Source organism: Dromiciops gliroides, chromosome 4, assembly GCF_019393635.1.
Source record: "Dromiciops gliroides isolate mDroGli1 chromosome 4, mDroGli1.pri, whole genome shotgun sequence".
Taxonomy (NCBI): Eukaryota; Metazoa; Chordata; class Mammalia; order Microbiotheria; family Microbiotheriidae; genus Dromiciops; species Dromiciops gliroides.
Window position 1 is genome coordinate 480,287,497 of NC_057864.1, and position 19,009 is coordinate 480,306,505.

The following is a 19,009-nucleotide window of genomic DNA, read 5'->3' on the forward strand; positions in this document are numbered from 1 at the left end:
GAGGACTAGGGACCAGAACATTCCACAGTACTTCTCCATGATCAGAACACAGCTGAGACATTGTGTCCAATTCTGGGCATCATAATGACAAGTGTGTGTATCCAGCCAGAGGCAGGTGATCAGAATAAAGAGGGGATTGTGACCACTCTGAGGGGACTGATTGAAGGAACTGGGAAGTTTAGCCTGGAGCACACTAAGGAGAAGGGGGAGATAAGCCAGGCATCATCAAGTATTTTAAGAGATAGAACATGGGGCAGTTAGGTGGGGCAATAGATGAAGCACCGGCCCTGAATTCCAGAGGACCTGAATTCAAATCCGGCCTCAGACACTTGACACTAACTAGCTGTGTGACCTTGGGCAAGTCACTAAAAAAAAGAGAGATAGAACACGAAGTGGGGCTAGACTTTTTCCTAGCACCAGAAGGCAAAGCCTGGGGCAGTATGAGGAAACTGCAGGTAGGCACATTTCAAGGTGATGTAAAAACAAACAAACAAAAACCACCCAAAAACCAAACCCTTCCTAACGATGAGCAATGTCAGAAAGTGGAAGATAATCAGCCGATCAATAAATATTTATTAAGGACCTACCATGGGCCAGATGCTGTGCTAAGTGCTAAAGACATAAAAAGAGATAAAGGCGGTTCTTATCCTCAAGGAGCCCTCGATCTAAGGAGAACTTATGAAGCAACAGGTTTTCCCCCTCCCTAGATAGAGATCTTTAGAAGCTGAGCCCTTGTCTGGCAAGCTGTACAAGGAGATCCTGTTTGGGTATGGATTGGATTGGAAGGCTAATCAGGTCCATTCTAACTCACAAGACTACACTCTCCTTCCCTGTTCCAACAAGGTACAGTGAGTGAGCACAAGTCATCGAGCCAAATGGCATTTTTAAAGCACCTACTATGCGCCAGTCTGAATGACAAATTAATCTGAGGCAGCATGGTGAAGTCAAAAGAGCAAAGGATTTTGATTGAGAGGACTAGGGTTCCAGTCCCAGCTGAATGATCTTCATCAATTCTCTTCTCTGGACCTCAGGTTCCTCATGTGTAAGATGAACTAAGATCTTTCCACTTCTAAATCCTAGGTAAATAACTGCTTAAATGCATCAGAGATCTTTTTATGATGCCAATGTTCCTCTCAGATCTGAGAGCTCATTAATTTGGACATTTCCCCCCAAACTGTAGATAGCACTGCTTCCTATAAGACTTGGCTCATGCTTTCCCATAGGTTTGTTATGAGGGGTCCACCCAATGTGCTGGAGGCATTTATTGTCTTCTGATATCCTAAGGATCTGCTTTTGACATTCTGGCTGTTCATCCACCTGTCATCCCAGGCCCTCACCACCTGAGTGGCCTTTCTCTTCCTATCATACATTTTCCTGATGCCATATTCTTTGAAATACCACACTGGTTGGAGTCTGCATCCTTCCCTCTGGCCCTCTGTGGAATATTCATGTCCACTTCCCTTTGCTCCGTGTCCCAAAGTCATCCATCAATACCCATAGAATGACGGTTATAAGAAGATGGACCTTTGCTTTGTGGAACAGCTTAGAGTATTTTAAAAGAGCTTTGCAGTCTTCCGAAGGCAGTCCCACTGGCTCTCCTCCTCCTGGTCATGGGATCGCAGAATCAGGAAGGCGGGACCTTTGAGGACGTCAAATCCAATCACTCTCCCCACTCAAGCCCAAGGATCCATCTGACGTACTGCATATTCTATGTGTATTGTTTGTCCCAGATAGACACGTTAGTAGACAAGCTCTATAGGCCGTACATCCAAATGCATGTCATAACCTGGGCAATTGACACTTCATCCACTTGGTTTTTCCTATGTGGATGGTTAGACCAAAGTATTTTTCGAAAGGCTGCCTCTCTTCAAGGAGGCTCTGCCGTGTTTGGGGGCTTGCTGTCATCCACAAACGGGAGCTTGGGGTGGGGGCTCATCACCGCCAGGAAGGGTCCTCCGAGGCCCCCACTCCCTCCTTTGTACAGAGGGGGAAACTGAGGCCCAGAGGGGAGGGGCTCCCTCCCTGCCCCCTCCGCTGGGATGGCCGGCACTAGGACCCGGGGGAGCGCGGATGGCGGTGATAAATATAGCCAGCGGGAGGGACCAGCTGCGGGGCAGCTCGGGGCAGCCGAGGTTCCGCTCAGTCTCGTCCCATCCGGGCATGGAGACGGAGCCGGCAGCCCCGGCAGGAGGCCCGGCGGGGGCCTCGGGCTCGGAGGCCGGACGGCAGCTCGCGCGGGTCACGCCATGGCTGCTCCTGGGCCCTGCGCGCGTCGCCGCAGACGCGGAGCTGCTAGTGCGCGAACGCGTCACGTTCTGCGTCAACGTGACCCGGCAGCAGCCGTGCCCACGCGCGCCGGGCGTGCGCACGCTGCGCGTGCCCATCTTTGACGACCCCGCAGAAGACCTGTTGACACACCTGGAACCCTGCTGCGCCGCCCTGGAAGCGGCCGCACGCGCCGGAGGCACGTGCCTCGTGTACTGCAAGAACGGCCGCAGCCGCTCGGCCGCCGTGTGCACCGCCTACCTCATGCGACACAGCGGCCTTAGCCTCGAGCAGGCCTTCCAGGTGGGCGGGGCCGGAGCCGGGAAGGGAGGGGCTTTGGGTGATTGGCCCGGGCCGGCAGAAGGGGCGGGGGTTTGGGGCCATGGGCCAAGAACGTGAGGGGGCGGGGCTGAAGCAGAGGGGGCGGGGCTGGAGAGAGAAGGGGTTGGGTTTGGGGAGAGCTTCGGGCAAAGACTAGGAGTGGCGGGGCTGGAGCCGATATGGGAGGAGCCATACCCCCCCCAGGGGAGGGGGCGGGGCCGGAGCAAGGAGGGGCGGGTCTTCCATCAGGACTTTGAGTGAGTGGGTGGAGGGAGAGCCTGGGTCGGGGGTGGGCGGGGCTCCGAGGGACCGAGGGGGCGGGGTGAGCCGGAGGACTGCCCTGGGTCTCTGAATCCAGAGTCTGGAGCCGGTTCGCATGCAGAGGTCCTGCTGCCCGCCCGTGTTTCTCCCTTAGTCCCACCCGTGTCCGTGGCTCAGAGAGGGTAGATGATGAACTCCAGCGCCACGGCCCCCCTCGTGGGTGGAGGCCAGGCCTCTGGGCGTCTTCCAAGCCAAACCCCCAGCAGAAGGGGAGCAGAAGCACTGGGGGCTCACGCCCCCCCATTGCCTCACGTGCTTGTCTGCCCCTCAGGTGGTGAAGAAGGCCAGACCCGTGGCTGAGCCCAACCCAGGCTTCTGGTCCCAGCTGCAGAAATACGAGGACGCCCTCCAGAAACGGCCCCCCGGGCCTGACGACCCCCAAGCTCCGGCCAGAGACTGTCCTTAGCGCAACCTGTTCTTGGGGAGTCACGCAGGACCGTGGCGGCGGGGGGGGGGGGGGGCGGCGGCGGGCAGGAGCAGAGTCAGAAGGACCTTAACAAATCACCCTTTGGGGGAAGCTAGGTGGTGAAGTGGATAAAACATTGGCCTTGGATTCAGGAGGACCTGAGTTCAAATCCAGCCTCAGACACTTGACACTTAACTAGCTGTGTGACCCTGGGCAAGTCACTTAACCCCCATTACCCTGCAAAAAAAAATCAGCCTTTGATTTTTTTTTTTTTTGCCTTCAAATTATTGATCATTCAGTGAATTTAAAGGAATTTCTCAGGATCCTCTGCTTTCTCTGGAGCACAGGTGGCAAAGAGATGTGGACCTTCCTCTTAGTGACCACCTTGGTCTCATGCTGATCTCCTGATGGCAGCCAGTTAAAGCTGGTCCAAGCGATCCTGGGCTCTGCCTCTCCATATTCAGTCGAGTTCCCAGGATGCCTCCCCTTTTTAGTCCTCACGATCTTAGTCTGGTTATCCAGAGGATACCAGGAGATGGAATAAGTGAGGATCCAGGCTTGTCCAGGAGCTACAGCTATGGTCTTAACGGAACAAGGACGCTCCAGGGTAGATCTTCTTTTACCAAAACAGGTCAGCATCTGTTCACTCTTAGAAAGTTGCCTGGGACACTGAGAAGTTCAATAACTTACCCAGGGTTACACAGCCTGAACCAGTCAGAAAGGGAACTCAAACCAAGGTCTTCCCAACTTGGAGGCTGTCTCTCAGGGCCATTTTATTCTCTATTAACTACAGTGCTACCAGTCTTTCTGCTGATGGAGGAATCTGGTCATTGGCTCTCCAATTCTGAGTCTAGCTTATCGTCTATTATCCAATTAGACCAGAGTTGCATGGATGTTTAACCCTTAACAAGCCAAACGCTCCTCAGCAAGTAGGCACTGCCTGCATGGTTAGTGGATCTGTTATCATACCTTTGAGTGTCTAATAATAGTAATAATAAATACCTGACATTTATAGAGCACTTTTAAGACTTACAAAGGATGGAACATCATCTCATTTGATCCTCAGTACAGGGTAGATACTATTTTCCCTACTTTTCAGATGAGAAAACTGAGTTTATACAAACTGCCTGTGATCACTTTCATTCACTCTTGATCACACAGGTAGTAAGTGCTGGAGGCAGGATTAGAATTCAAGTCTCACCCGAGTCCAAGTTCAGGGCCAAGTTTCCAGGAGACCATGTTCTGCCTCTTAAAAGTACTGTTTAAGGGGCAGCTAGGTGGCACAGTGGATAGAGCACCGGCCCTGGAGTCAGGAATACCTGAGTTCAAATCCGGCCTCAGACATTTAACATTTACTAGCTGTGTGACCCTGGGCAAGTCACTTAACCCCAATTGCCTCACTAAAAAAAAAGAAAAAAAAAGTACTGTTTAAGGAATAGTTTTTTGGCTATTAGCACTGTCCAAAAAGATAGAATGAGCTGCCTATGAGGTAGTGACTCCCCTGTCACAGGAGCTACGTAAGCAGTCTGGATAAACTTGTCTTTAAAACTTTTCACAGGAGTTTGTCACCTAAGGCCCATAAACCTGGTTTCCCCCCCCCAAACATATTTTGAAACAATACTTCAATATAATTGATTTCCTTTGTAATCAATCCTATGCATTCTATGCATTTAAAAACATGATTCTGAGAAGGGGTCCAGGACACATAGAAGGCCACCAGCCTCTGCCCTGGTAGAACAGTGGGAAAAACAAGGAAAGGGAAAGGAACTGGACCTGCAATTTCATTGCTGGAGGGAACTCTCAAGTGTGGAAACTCCCTGCACCACTAGAGGTTGGTACTTTCTCTGCAAGATTATCGTCTTAGACAAACAACTTTGGAACTCTGACCAACAAAATGAGCAACCTCAGTTCCAGATGACTCCTGATGATCTGTGCTGCCCACCTTCACAAAGACACTTGATGGACCCAGAGGGGAACCTGAGGCATGCTTTTTTGGAACATGGTTGAGGGAATTTGTTTTGCTTGACTATACATGTGTGTAATAAGATTTGTTTTGCTTTCTCAAGGTATGTGGAAAGGAAAGAATTCAGAGCTAAAAATGAAATAAAATTGAATTTAAAAAATATATTGTCCAAGCATGCTAAAAAAAAGATATACTACTAGAGAGTTACCTAGAATACTGAGAAGTGATTTGTCTGTGGTCACACAGCCAGGATAGGTCAGAGGGAGGATTCAAAAGCAGATCTTGACATCAAAGCCAGCCATACTGCTTCTCTAGGTGAAAAAATAGAAGTCATAAAAAGGAACTTCTGGCACATTCTATAAAGCATTGATAATATTCTAACCTAAGCAATGTGGAGCAAGCCCCAACTGCACCAGCAGACGCAGTGGAGACAAAGCCTACAGCCTTAAGAGCCCAGTGTCCCTCCTTGTGGTTGCTGTATGAAAGCCAAGGGGAAGGACCAAGGACACAGCCCTGTATCCATCAAAGACCTCCTTTGTCTTAGTACTGAGGCATGAATTACTCTTTGGGCCCAACTGATCTCCTAAGGGTATGATCACCCAGCCCACAGCTCTCCCTAGAAACACCTGGGGAGGTTTCTTTCAGTGCTTTGCTGACATCCTTTGTCTCTCACATTCCCCTGCTCTGTCACTATAGTGACATTGTTCTGTTCCATGTGTTTTGTCAATAACCTGATGGAAAACATTGATCTGCAGATGACGGGAAGTTTGCAAGGTTTCCTGACAGAAGGATCCCATAAGACCACAACATACTATATTGAGATCTTTTTTCTTGCGTGGTATAGGGGACTGCTGTTAGGGGAAACTCCCTCTCATTGTGCAGATCTACTCTGCAAACCAGAAAGATGCCTGGGGGTATTCAGAGGCAAAGGGGCTTGCCAAGGGTTCCGCAGCCAGCAGATGTCAGAGTCAAAGGCCTTGAACCCAAATCTTCCTGACGCTGAGGCAGGATCCATGTCCTCTCTGCCACATCACAAATGAACTGGAATAGAGATCAATGTAAAGTCTTATGTATAAATTGGGGGGGGGGAGGAGTTGTGGGGATTAAATTCCCAAAGTACAAGATGGAGGAAAAGGGGAGGACTGCCAACATGGTTACTCAGTGTTATTCACACAAAAGAGACCTATGGTTTTTGGAAGGCTACAGATTTGTCAAAGGGATGACATAACAGTCAGGCTCCCTTAACAGAAGCATAATGTCCTAGGGGAGAGATGTCACAGTCATGTTGGACTCTACCATGCCCATTTCTTAGCACTGAGTTTGTGTTAGGAAGGATGTTGAATCAATGGACAGAAGATTCTGTTTGATATAAGGAAAAACTTCCTAGCAATTATGCAGAGAAACAGTACTCCTCCCACTTTCTGGAAACCCCTCCAAAACTTAGCTATAAACCAAGGTCTCTGATCCAACACTGGGTGGGCATTTTGGGTGAGTGAACGTCCACAGCTCCCTCTGTAATTATATCCATAAAAGGCTGATGGGGTTTTCAAGAGATGGATCACCACATGGGACAGAGGTGGCTCATTCCTATGTGGATTAGATGCATCCTGAGTTCCTCTAGGCCTTACCATCTGCCACTAGACTAGACCCTCCAGCCCCGACACACCATCTGATCTGCAGATCAGAGCTCTTGAATCTTCCCATTCACCTGCTTCTGATCCCTTAGGATGTCTGGGCCTTTCTAGTGCCCTGCAATGTCCTCCTATATAACTTGTCTCATCCAAATAGAATGCAAGCTATGTAACAGCACTGATATTCTCTCTGTGTCTTTCTGTGTGTGTCTCTCTCTGTCTCTCTGTCTCTCTCTCTGTCTTCTTTTAGGTATCCCCAGTGTTTAACACAGTAGTAAGTGCTTCATTCATTTTTATTTGTTCATCAAATCCTCATTCAATTTCTTGTCTTTGGCATCCTTGTCCATCCACAAGGGTCTCTTCAGTTCCATTTTCTTTTCAGGGATGCATCAGTGCCTCATGACCACCTCAGGAGCACAGTCGTCTCCCCTCCTCTGTCTCAGTCCCATCTTTCTTCATTTAAGTGTTTCTGGATTTTGGATCCTGAGCTGCTCCTCTGCTTTTCTCAGCGCACTTCTAGTCAGACTCACTCTTCTGAGGGTTATTGATGCCTCGGGAAAAAGTCTTGGTCTTTGGTTCTTTGGTCTACCATCCAGACATGATCTCCAGCCATCATTCCCACTATGTCTGTCACTATTCCCCAACATGAGGTTTCCGATGGAGCCAGAAGGGTCTCACCCTTCCCTCCCCTGCCTACCTCACCTCTGTGCCTTTAGGGAAGGACTCTGGCTCTGGAGTCAGAAGCCATTTGTTTAGCACTGAGGTGCCAGGCCCTGTGCTAAGTGCCTGACAATCATCTCATTTCATCCTCACAACCACTCGGGAAGGTAGGTGTTATTATTGTCCCCATTTTACTTACGGACAAGAAACTGAGGCAAAAAGATTAAGTGACTTGCCCGGGGTCATGTAAGTTTCTGAGACTGGATTTGAAGTCAAGTCTCCCTAACTCCAGTCAGGTGCTCTAGCTGTTGAGCAGCCAAGCTAACCTAATACCTGTGGGGCCTTGGGCAAATCAATGAACAGGGAGCCTCAGTTCCTTTATCTTTAAAAGGGATGGGGGAGGGGCAGCTAGGTGGTGCAGTGGATAGAGCACCGGCCCTGGAGTCAGGAGGACCTGAGTTCAAATCTGATCTCAGACACTTAACACTTACTAGCTGTGTGACCTTGGGCAAGTCACTTAACCCCAATTGCCTCACCAAAAAAAAAAAAAAAAAAAAAAAGAGGGATGGGGGAGTGGGGGCTGAGGCTGAACTAAATGGCCTCTGAAGGCAGTCCCAAATCTGTGATCTTCAGAGTCTATGGTGTTTCTTCTGTCTAAAATACTTCATGTACCTCTATTCCCATTATTCCAACCTTCCCTGATTTCTCTTCTCCTCCCCAGTCATTAATGACTATTTCCCCATTGACCTCACAGTACTTTTTCCCCAGGGGCAATGAGAGTTAAGTGACTTGCCCAGGGTCACATAGCTAGTAAATATCAAGTGTCTGAGGTCACATTTGAACTCAGGTCCTCCTGAATCCAGGGCTGGTGCTCTTATCTACTGCACTGCCTAGCTACCCCTGGTACTTTTTTAAAAATTCATTTTATTGCTATCTTTTTTTACCTCACTTACATTCTCACTGTATCCATCCTGAGAATGGACAAAGAACAATCCATCTCCCCACTCTCTGCCAGAAAGTCATCTTCCCAATATTTTCTAAAGAAAAAAAGAATAAAACAACACAATGAAAAAGTGTGACATTACATCCAGCGATTCCACACTCGTGTTCCCCCACTTCCACAAAGCGGGGTGGGGTGGGGGTAGTGGAGTGTTCTCCTGTGTCTTCTTTGGGGGCAAGCTCGGTCATGATAATTTTGCAACATTATTTCCATTTTTTTCTTCCTGTCCTCTTCTTTTATATCGTCATAGACACCCTTGGTCCTAGCATGTTGAGAGGGTGTGCTGGTTGAGCCAGAGCGCACTCCTATAGTTTCTACATCATCTTCGTTGAGAAAGTGAACGACATCTGTCTTCTGATAGAGTTTAGAAAGCTGGAGTCTTCCCCCAAGGGGCAAGGGAGGACCGGGGGTAATTGGACCTGGACTCTGCTCTGCCCCTCCAGCCAGAGGACGATCTGCAGTCCCCAGGTGTGCGATGGAGGTTCTGAATCAGGAAGACCCGAGTCCACCTCTCGGCCCCATCCCTGGGGCCGTGGGGGCTTCGCACAGTGCCCGGCACATAGCAGGAGCTGGAGAAATGCTTGTGGAATGACTGAGCCGGGTCTAAGGCCATCCTGCCCCAGTCCTGGCTGCGCGTCTCCCTGGAGACAGAGCCCGCCCTCCAGCTGAACGCTGTCAGGCCCGTTCCCGCCGCCGCCGCTAGGGGGCGAGCGCTGCCTGTCCCAGGTGAGAAGGGGGGCGGGGCGGGAGGACGCACGCCCCGGAAGTGCAAGAGCTGGTGGAGGAAGGGGTGGGACATGGGGGGCGGAGGTCGGGAAGATGGCGTGGAGAGGCTGGGCTCGGAGCAGCTGGGGCTTCGGTAGCCCGGTGTGGGGGGCGCCGGGAGCCGGGGGCCGGGAGCTCCGCGCCGGCCGAGCCCCCGCCCTGCTGCTGGGCCCCAGGTAAGGGCGGGGCCGAGGCTGGGCGCGGCTCGGGCCCGGCCGTTCCCCCGGCCCGCCCGGTTCGTCTGCTCTCCCCCGGGTCCGGACGGCCCCGACCCCTAACCCCTGACCTTCCGCGGTCTGACCCCTGCCTTCTAGCTTTTCCCGCCCCCGCCTTCCCCCGCCCCCCATTCCCAGCGCAGGACCCAGAGCCGAGCAGTCCAGACCCCACGTTGTGCAGGGGGAGAAACTGAGGCCCAGAGAGGCGCGTGACCGGCCCAAGGTCACCCCGTGTCGGAGCAGGGTTGGACCCTGGGTCCTCGCCCCCAGACCTCCCCCGTCGTGGCCTCCCCCCACCCCTCCCGTCTGGTTCCCGTCGGGTCTTCCTCCCCCTTCTCTCTCAAAGGGGATATTCGTACACAGGGCACATAGTAGGTGCTTAATAAATGTTTGTTTCTTCCCCTTTTCTCCCACTTCTAAGCCCTCCCCCTTCCGTCCATTGAGCAAGTACTAGGAGTCTGCTGTGTTCGGGGCACTCTGCCAGGCCCTGGGGGAGTGAGAGGAGACCAGGGGCCCTTGGGAGCCGATAGGTATGGGGGGGGGGCTCCTAGCGTGGAGGGGGGCAGCCCGTGCAGAGGCGCTGAGGGAGGGGATGACACGGCCTGAGCAGAAGTCGCTTGTGGCAGTGGAGGTGAGGCCAGGGCTCCCAGAGTCCTAGGAGCTCCTGAAGATGTCCTTTGTAAAGCTACATTGGTTTCTTAGGAGTGAGAGGGGACAGGCACCTGCAAGAGGCCTGTGGGCCGCCAGGGAGGGATGCCAGCACTCTGGGCATAGGATGGCCTTGCTCTGCAAAAGGTCCGGGTTGGACGGGATACTCTCCGAGGTCCTGTCCAACTCTGGCATTGTGGGGCTGGCATGCTTTCCCAGGTGGGGAAAGTGAGGTAGAACAAGTCTGAGCAATAACAGGCTCTGTGCTGAGACTGTTTGAAGGGGACTGTTGGGGTGTTTGTGAAGGCAGACTCTTTTTAATGCCAGAAAAATTCTAAATTTCCTACTTTGGTAGAAAGAAGAGATCCAGATGGGTAATCCCCAAATGAATGATCTGTCCACACTTGCCTTTGCACTGCAGTCAGAGTGTTCTTGGCCTCTTCCTTTCCATGCTGGCCAGTGAGCTGCTAGGGTCATGTTGCAAAGGAAATCTGTTGGTCTTGGACAATTCACAAATTGGATCATAAGTAATTGGAACTTGATGATACAATACAACGTTAGACTTTGGACACTTTGCTCTCTCTGACCTTGGTATTACGATGTGATGGGAGGTGGAGGAGGAAATCGAGAGACAAAAGGAGTGAATGATGCCCCCTGAGCAGTGGAGATGGTCAAAGATGGCAGCAAACTTTGATCAAATTGAATTCCTGTGCTTGCCCTAAATTCCAGTCCCGTGTGGACATTTGGCTTTAGCCTATAGAATAACTGTGGAAGTGCGGTGGTGCAGAATGTGTGGTGTCCAGCTATCTAACGTGCGGCTGGGGGACTGCCCTTCAAACGGCTCCATGGCCTGTAGATGTTGGATAGATACTGTTGATGGAAAACGAAGCAGGTGGACCCAGAATGAATGGGAAGAAGAGAGCTAATGGGGCACGTCACCAAGCCCAAGTCTTTCCCAGAAGCAAAGGCGCATCCATGTTGCTAAAACGCCATTAACCAGATGTTTCTGTGCTGTTCTATCTGTGGTTTACCCAGCACTCGGCATTTATTCCAGGTGATCCCTGAGGGCTCTGCTGCTCTTAGGGCTCATTCCCCACAACAAACCCTGAGGTTTTTGTTGAGAGACAAAGAGTCAGTACAGCCCATGGTCACAGGGCCACTTAGCATCAAAGGCAAGACTAGAACCCAGGTCTTCTCCCTCCCAGGCCTTAGGGCATCGAGCATCATCCGGGCTACATGCCAGGAAAAAATCACTCGATTTCAGCAGGGGTATCGTCAGTGCTGTGCCACCTTCCTAAGTCGCCTGCAGGGTGTAGTGGAGAAAGGGGACTGGCCTTGAAGACAGGAGGACCTGGCTCAGCCTCGAGTCTTCTAGTGGAGGGCAATCAGTTAGCCTAGAAGTGCCCGAGAAACTCCAAAGACTAGAGTTCACCCAGAATTTGCTGATCAGCATCTGTGGAAGAAGTTTCCATACCAGGAGTTCCCTGCATTCCTGGAATTGTAGGTCCAGAAATCACAATACTGGGCAAAAAGAAGAAAAGAAACTGAAGACAGGCTTCATGGTGCTTACAGTCAACTGAGAGGGAAAACCCTGTTTCACCTGGAGAATAGTTAGTTGTGGTGCAGCAGATCAAAGGCCAGAGTGATTGCCTAAGTCGTTCCATGGAGGATCCAAGAACTCGAAGATTTCATGTGGGAAGGTCTTCTGGAAAAACAACATGGAGCCAAATGTTAGCAGCTTTTATAGAAATGGATTTGCAGAAAACAAACGTGTTTGTTTAGCCTCCAGATGACACGTCCAGTGGGACATCCAGCCTACATCATGTTGACTTGATGCTTGTAATTCTGCAAAAGGTAGCATGTTGGCTGTGAACGCTGGGAAGCAACCTCTTTTTTGGCTTTCAGTCATTCTTGGTGACGTGCCTGCTACCAGTGGAACAGGCTGCTTTTTTCTTTTGTCTTTGTAGTCTCAGCCCTTAGCACACACAGTGCCTTGCAGGTAGTCAGCACCTAACAATGCTGGTTAGAATCGATTGGGGCAGGTACAGTTTAAGCAAGGCTTGGTCTCAGTCCACAAAGCAGGTTACAGTCTTGGAGGAGGTAAAATGCTCAACTGAAATAGGGCCATGGAGTAATCATGGGGGTAGAGCTGGGGGGACCTCGGAGGCCTCCAGAGACTGGTCTGACCACTCAGAGGAAGGGCCCCCGAGCCAGTGCCCAGAGGCTTTAGAATTAGAATTCCAAGTGCTAGGCAAGGTCTGAAGGGGGAGTTTGGTTGTGTTGGAGGAATCAGGGAAATTCCAGTTGCAGCTGACATTCAGTGGCACTTTAACTAATGAGTGGGAGATCCCCGGGCACAAGGCAGGAGGATGAGAGCCTGAGCAAAGGCATAGGGGGGGAGGAGAGTGATGTGCCTGTCTGGGAGGCCCAAGGCTATCTGGGCTTGGCATCAGGACAAAGGGATCATCATCAGAGAGTAACAGGAAATGATGCTCTACAGGTCGAGGGGCGCCAGGCTATGGAGGACCCTGTGTGCCCAGCAGAAGAGTCTCAGCTTCACTTGGCAGGGAGATTTCGGATTGGTGGCATGGCCTGGCCAGCTGCTGCTGAAAGTGGTTTATTGGAGCAGGGAGAAAAAGCCATCCAGTCCTCTCCCCTAGCCTTTGCATGTGCTCGAATGCACATGCGTGTGTACATACATGCCACTGAAGATGAGCCAAGGTGTTGGTAGTGGTGGTCATAGACAAAGAACAGGGTCAAAGGAAGACCCAAGTCTATGAGGAAAACTTGGAAAGCTTCAGTGTACACAGGCTGGTGGGATATCAAAGAGGAGAAGGACTAGACAGAGATATTGAGAAGCACCTTCATGAAGGTGGGAGAGGGAAGGAGCAGAGAGGACCCAGCCCAGGGGCTTCATCCCAAGCTGGGCATGTCTGTGTGATTCTACATGAAGTATGAACCCAGTGCCCTTCTGCAAAGCAGGTTACCTTTTCTGTGATATTAGAAGGGGACAGAGGGTAGAGAATTGAAACATTATTTGTAATTGACTTGGAAACATGTTTGGGGACAGTGTTTCCAATTGAATGTATTTGTGTCTGATGTTCTGGAAGTTGGCCCTAGGTTAAAACGTTTCAGCCCTGAATTGGGAAATCCTTCCTTCCTTTCCTCTTTATAGGAATGTGTATCATTATCGGGAGTCAGAGGACCTGCGGTCAGAGTCTTACTCTGGCAGGACTTTTGGCACTTAATTTCCCTGGGCCTCAGTTTCTTCATCTGTGAGATGAGCTGGCCTCTTGGGTTCCTTCCAGCCCTAGATCCCCAGTCCTGTGATGTCTTAAACGGATCCTGAGCAGCAGGTTACATAGGGTGCCCTTAGTTGTTTAATTGGTCATATTTCTAAATTGTGTTTTCCTTGGTGCCTGGAAAGGAAATCTTTGCCCTTGCCCTTGTCCTAAGCCATCTTCTTTCTCCCCAGGTTTAACTTCTTTGTTCAGTTGAAAAACGGATTCAGAAAAGCCCCCAGAAAGATTGAGCCTCGACGCCCAGATGGAGGCTTCGTCAGTGACAGCTATAAGAGGAGCGCTTTGACTCCTCCGGTGGAAGAAACTCTCCTTTATACGTCTCCCTATCCTCTAAGGAACCTCGTGAAGCCTTTGTTTTTTACTGTTGGGGTAAGAGCTCCTGCCCTTCCAAGTTAGCTGTTGCCTTATCAGGGCAATGAGCAGCCCTGTCCTGCTGGGTGACCTTTGGGGCGAGGTTGGCCAAGGCCGAGAGGGGCCCAGAGCTGGGATCACAGGTGGGCACCAGTGGGAGAGCATCACTGCCAAGGAAGGAGTCCTTCAAGCCCCCTCCGTTCTGGGAGCTTCTGGGGCCTCCTGCCTCTCGTGCCACTTGGAACTATTAAGAGGACATTCTTCTTTCTCTCTTTTTGGAGGGTGGGTTGAAGAAGCCAGCCCCATGCTTTCATTGATGTGTGGAGGCTCCCTCCCCCATAACTTCTCATCTTAGAAAGCTGCCTGGGCACTAAGAGGTGCTATGCCCAGGGCCACACAGCCCGGATGGGTCAGTAAAGGTGCTTAAACTGACCTCTTCCTGATTCCAAGGCCAGTTGTCCATCTGCTATACCATACTGTGACTCAATTAAGAAATGCTTACTCAGGACAGCTAGGAGGCACAGTGCATAGAGCACCAGCCCTGGATTCAGGAGGACCTGAGTTCAAATCTGGCCTCAGACACTTGACACTTACTAGCTGTGTGACCCTGGGCAAGTCACTTAACCCCAATTGCCTCACCAAAAAAAAAATAAAAAGAAATGCTTACTTTCACCAACCCCCCCACCCCCAATAAATAAATGAATGCATGAATGCATGCATGCATGCATGCTTACTTTAACTGACATGGGGCCATTTCTTTTAGCCTGGACTTAACAGGCCTGATTTATATAACTGAACCTAGGAAAAAGAGAAATAATTGAAATGATTTTCCTATTCAGTGAGTTTTTATGTCCCTACTGTATATTCAGCCCTGATAGATTCTTTCCCACTTGATAGTATATTAGAGCAATGAAAATAAAATGCTCGGTTTTCTTGTTTTGCTTACTTAGTTTTATAACATATTCCATATTCTATAGTTTACAGGGTGTGCATTTGGGTCAGCTGCTATTTGGCAGTATGAATCCCTGAAATCCAGGGTCCAGAGCTACTTCGATGCTGTAAAGGCAGATTGGTTGGATAGCTTAACGCCTCAGAAGGAAGGAAACTTCAGAAAGCAGGTAAAGAAATGTTCCCTTTTCTATAGGATTGTTGACAGTGTTTGCGCTGTGCTGCCCTCAGTAATAAGAATCTGTCAGGTGCCTACTGTGAGTCCTTGAAGCCCCTGAGAAAACTCCAGGGGTTGTACTGGTGCCCTTTTGTTCAGATCCTCCATCTCTCCGGGTGCAGCGCCTTGTCAGGCTCAGGGTGAGTGGCTTGATTCATGGTTTCAGTAGGATGTGAGGGGTACAGATAGGGGATGGCAGCTCCAACTTGTCATTCTTTGGCCTGGTAGGGATCCCTTTTAACTTCCTTTTTTAATATTTAACATTTGATGTGTTAAATAATGCATCTTTGATGAAACAGTGCTTAAGTTTATTTCCAAAAAAGAAAGCTTCACGCTTTTGCTTCTTGTTAACAGTCATAGGTGAGGGTAGAGCCAGTGACTCCCAGTAGTCCAAAAGGAGCATTATGGGTCAGCTCTGGGGTGTGTGTGTGTGTGTGTGTGTGTGTGTGTGTATGTGAGTGAGAGAGAGAGAGAGAGAGAAAATATGAATGAGAATGAATCACTGTTCTGTCTTCCTCTCTTTTTCTAAGAGCTTTCTCTTGGCCATGAAAGGGTTGGAAGAAGGGCAGTTTCAGGCCTCTTGTTCTGGTTGGTGGTTTGGAACTTGTTCTAGGTTAGGGAAGATTTGAGAGGGCTTCATGCTGTTTCTTTCCTTCATATTTTCCTCATTACCACAGACACAAGTACCACATCACATTGTGGAGTTGCATTTTGCTAAAAGGGAATGAGTTAATCTGTTGTCAGGGAAGGAGCAGTATTCCTAGCATACAAGAGTTTTATCACATTGAGTATTTGTGCAGATGCTGACCTGGGCACCCTGCGATGTTGGGGGACAAGCCCACTTTCTCAGGAAACCTAGAGGTAACCCCTCATGGACATAAAGTCACATGACAAACACCATGACCACCTCAGCTCTCATGACCTCTGTCTCCCCTCACCCTTCTCTATTTACCAGGTGGTTCTACCTAAGATCTCACTGCTGCCCCAAACTACTCTGCTTCAAGAGCTTTAAAGTTCCCTTCTCCCATCACAATTGCCTGTCTTCCTTCCCCCTCCAACTTCATTTCTCCTGAGTCTTATTTTTGCCTTTGCTCTGACCTTCCGTCCCTTCAAGCTCCTACCTCTGATCTTACCTCACTGCTCCTCCTTAAGTCTTGACGTTGTAGTCAGAACCTTTGGAAGGCTACTATCCTAGACCCTAACTTCCTGTTCCCCTTGTCCTTGCCTCTCTACTCTCCTGCTTAGCCTAAAACCCGGATGACTCCCATCATCGGCCTTCATTCCAGCTTTGGGAAAGAGAAACTTGGAAGGGACCTGGTAGCTGCTGCAGAGAGCTGAAAAAATATCCCGGGAAGGAGGGATTAGCCTTTTTTCCTCTGGGCTCCAGGGGAAGAACTAGAAGAAAAAGGGAGATTCTGTGCATTTTTTTTTCTGTGTATTTTTTAAACATTAAATTGTGATAGCCTTTGTTTTTTTTCTATCACCAGACTTTTTCCCACTATTTCTTTCCTCCCCATCCCAGAGAGCCAACCCATGTAAAAAAATATTTAGTAAAGAAAAAGAGAAAAGAATTAGCAAAAACAGTCAGTATATTGAAAGAGTCTGAAAATATGTTCAGTGGCCTGCACCCACGGATCTCCTGCTGCTGTGAAGGAGCAGGGTGAGGAGAGTCTCTCATGCCGCTTCTCCGGGGCCTGGCTAGCCTTTTTGTAATTTTGCAGCATTCACTTTGGATCGTTTTGTGACCCTTTCCATTTGCATTGTCACTGTTTATATTTCTTGGTTTTGCTGACTTCTCTTCCATGCTTTTCTAGATGAATATATTCATCCCTTATGATGCAATAATATTCCATGTACCACAACTTGTTGAGTCATTGTCCCAGTCAGTGGGCAGCCATTCTTTTCCTAGTTCTTTACTGCTCAAAAAGTGTTGTTATAAATATTTCACTGTCCATGGATGGGGCTTTTCTTTCTGTCTCCATCCTCTGTAGGGTGTTTTCCTAGCAGCAAGATCTCTGGGTCAAAGGTCATGGACATTTGAGCCGCTCTTCCTATCATGACTTCCAATTCTAGTCCTTTAATTTCATGAGTGAAGAACTTCCCACGTACACACTCACACTCCAATTTGGATGTGTTTTTGACTCATGTAATTGTTTTGTTTTACTGTTCCTGATTTCTGTTTTCATGTTTATGCCATGGGGAAGTAATACCTGGTTTCCATTGTTGTTTTAGATTAACAAGTGGTGGAATACCCTATCTGATGGCCAGCGAACTGTGACAGGTTTGTGTTAGCTTACACGTTTTAGGCATTCAAAAGAAGAGAAATAAGACCAACAGGTACAGTATGTCACAGTTGATGGCTTTTGTACCATGCTTATCAATTATTTGCCAGACAGACAGTCTCTGTACCTATGGGTTAACTTTGTTCTTCCATGAAAACAAGTGGGTGTCACCAGTAGAGTGTGCACATGGCCTGGGCAGTCGCTCACAGTCTGGACCTCTGCCTCGCTGTTCAATTTAGTGTTCCCTTAGACAAGTCTTCTACATGTACCTCAGTTTCTGTGTCTGATAAACAGGATAACATTTGCTGCTTCCCTCATTAACTGGTTAACACTTTGAATTAAAAGCACTTGAAGTGGGTATGCTTTGCACAGCACTGATCATTTTGTTCCTGCTACTCTATATGTGAAAAATTTAAGATGAACCAAAAAAATCAGTCTAAGATTTTGTGCGACAAAATCCGCAGGACCACAGAGGTTTTTAATCCTGCCCAGAGGAAATGACAAAACACTACCACATGGATTACTTACTATTTTTTAACTCGCCCCACTGGAGTTCAGAGTGTACTCTACGTCTTAACCACGTTTCTGTAGCTTGGCAGGCGAGAAATAGAACATTGTTCTTTGTCACGGGAGATGAGACTCCGCCGTTCTTCCTCTGGCTTTTCCAGCCCGGGGCTGGTGCTCCCAAGATTTCCTGTCTCTCACCCCCAGCACCAGTTTCAGGGGTGGTACGTCCAGTACATTATTGGCTGGAGTTACTTCTTGCAGTTACACACTTGCTCCCTAGTTGGGTCATCAGCCTCTCATCCCATGATTTTTATGGGGTCTGCTCTGACCAGTGTCTTCTGTTTCTTTGTCCTTTCTTCCTTGAGAATCCTCTGAATGACAGCCTTGTAGAGTTAGGCCCCTTTGGTGCCACTTCCGATCTCAGCAGTTACTTCTCTTGGTTGAGATAGAGACCTTCCACATACTTCAGTGCCTGCTGTCTACACCTGCAGCTTAAGTGAATTGTCCTACAAAGAAAAAAGCATTGATGGATGTTGCAGCTTTGACCCATCCCAGAGCATTAGCTTTGGATCTTTGTGTGCTCGTGCTTTCTCATCCCCTTTGTTCCTCCCCCTGCCTCTCTGTGAAAGAAGCTCCCTTTGGGAAGTTGTCAGGGCCTTTAAAAGCCGCCGTGGGCATTAGGGTGAGGGTGCTTGGATGTTGGGAGCATGGCCGTGACGGGACGAGGGCTTCTTGCGGTTTTCTCGTCGTTCAGAATCGTTGGGTCCTTCTGGGAATGCCTGAAGAGAGTCCATGGTATTGCCTACAAATTACTCCACTGACCAGTGGGTCTGTTTTGGACTTCGGAGAGTATTCCCTGGTCACCAGGGATGTTGTACATCCACGCCAGCAGAATGCAGGTCAGCTACCCCATCTCCTGTTTTCAAACAGATGAAAAGGGGGAGCGTTCCTGAGGTTACCAGCGGTGTTCAGATTTCTAGTGTTAGACGTGAGAATCCATATTGTTTCCCTGGTTCCCCTAAGCGCTACTCTTGCCTGGCTCATTGAAGATAGTAGGTGCTGATAAACATGTGTTGAATTAATGATTGCCCTGTGGAAGAAGACAAATTCAAGGATAGGCACTGGTTTTGTCTGTAGAAAACTCAAGATGTGTAGACCACATGACGGATCTGAAATGTCAGTCGCCTGAAGCCTTAGCCCAATAGGA

At 49.3% G+C, this 19,009-nt stretch overlaps 2 protein-coding genes across 4 annotated transcripts in view; both read left to right on the top strand.

Moving 5' to 3' along the window:
• The first annotated feature begins 1,895 nt into the window (after positions 1-1,895).
• DUSP28 (dual specificity phosphatase 28) lies at positions 1,896-3,358 on the top strand. The gene is made up of 2 exons (XM_044000207.1): positions 1,896-2,568; positions 3,179-3,358. Exons 1-2 carry the CDS (start codon positions 2,071-2,073, stop codon positions 3,311-3,313), a joined length of 633 nt encoding a protein of 210 aa, XP_043856142.1. The 5' UTR covers positions 1,896-2,070; the 3' UTR covers positions 3,314-3,358.
• Positions 3,359-9,371: 6,013 nt separating this feature from the next.
• The window catches only part of PARL (presenilin associated rhomboid like), a 47,024-nt gene continuing 37,386 nt past the window's right edge, over positions 9,372-19,009 (top strand). For all 3 annotated transcript variants that reach the window (XM_044002994.1, XM_044002993.1, XM_044002995.1), the window contains exons 1-4: positions 9,372-9,508; positions 13,671-13,866; positions 14,826-14,966; positions 17,246-17,294. In XM_044002994.1, the coding sequence (XP_043858929.1) occupies positions 9,387-9,508; positions 13,671-13,866; positions 14,826-14,966; positions 17,246-17,294 (508 nt within the window). In that variant the 5' untranslated portion in view covers positions 9,372-9,386. The remainder of the gene's footprint in view (positions 9,509-13,670; positions 13,867-14,825; positions 14,967-17,245; positions 17,295-19,009) is intronic.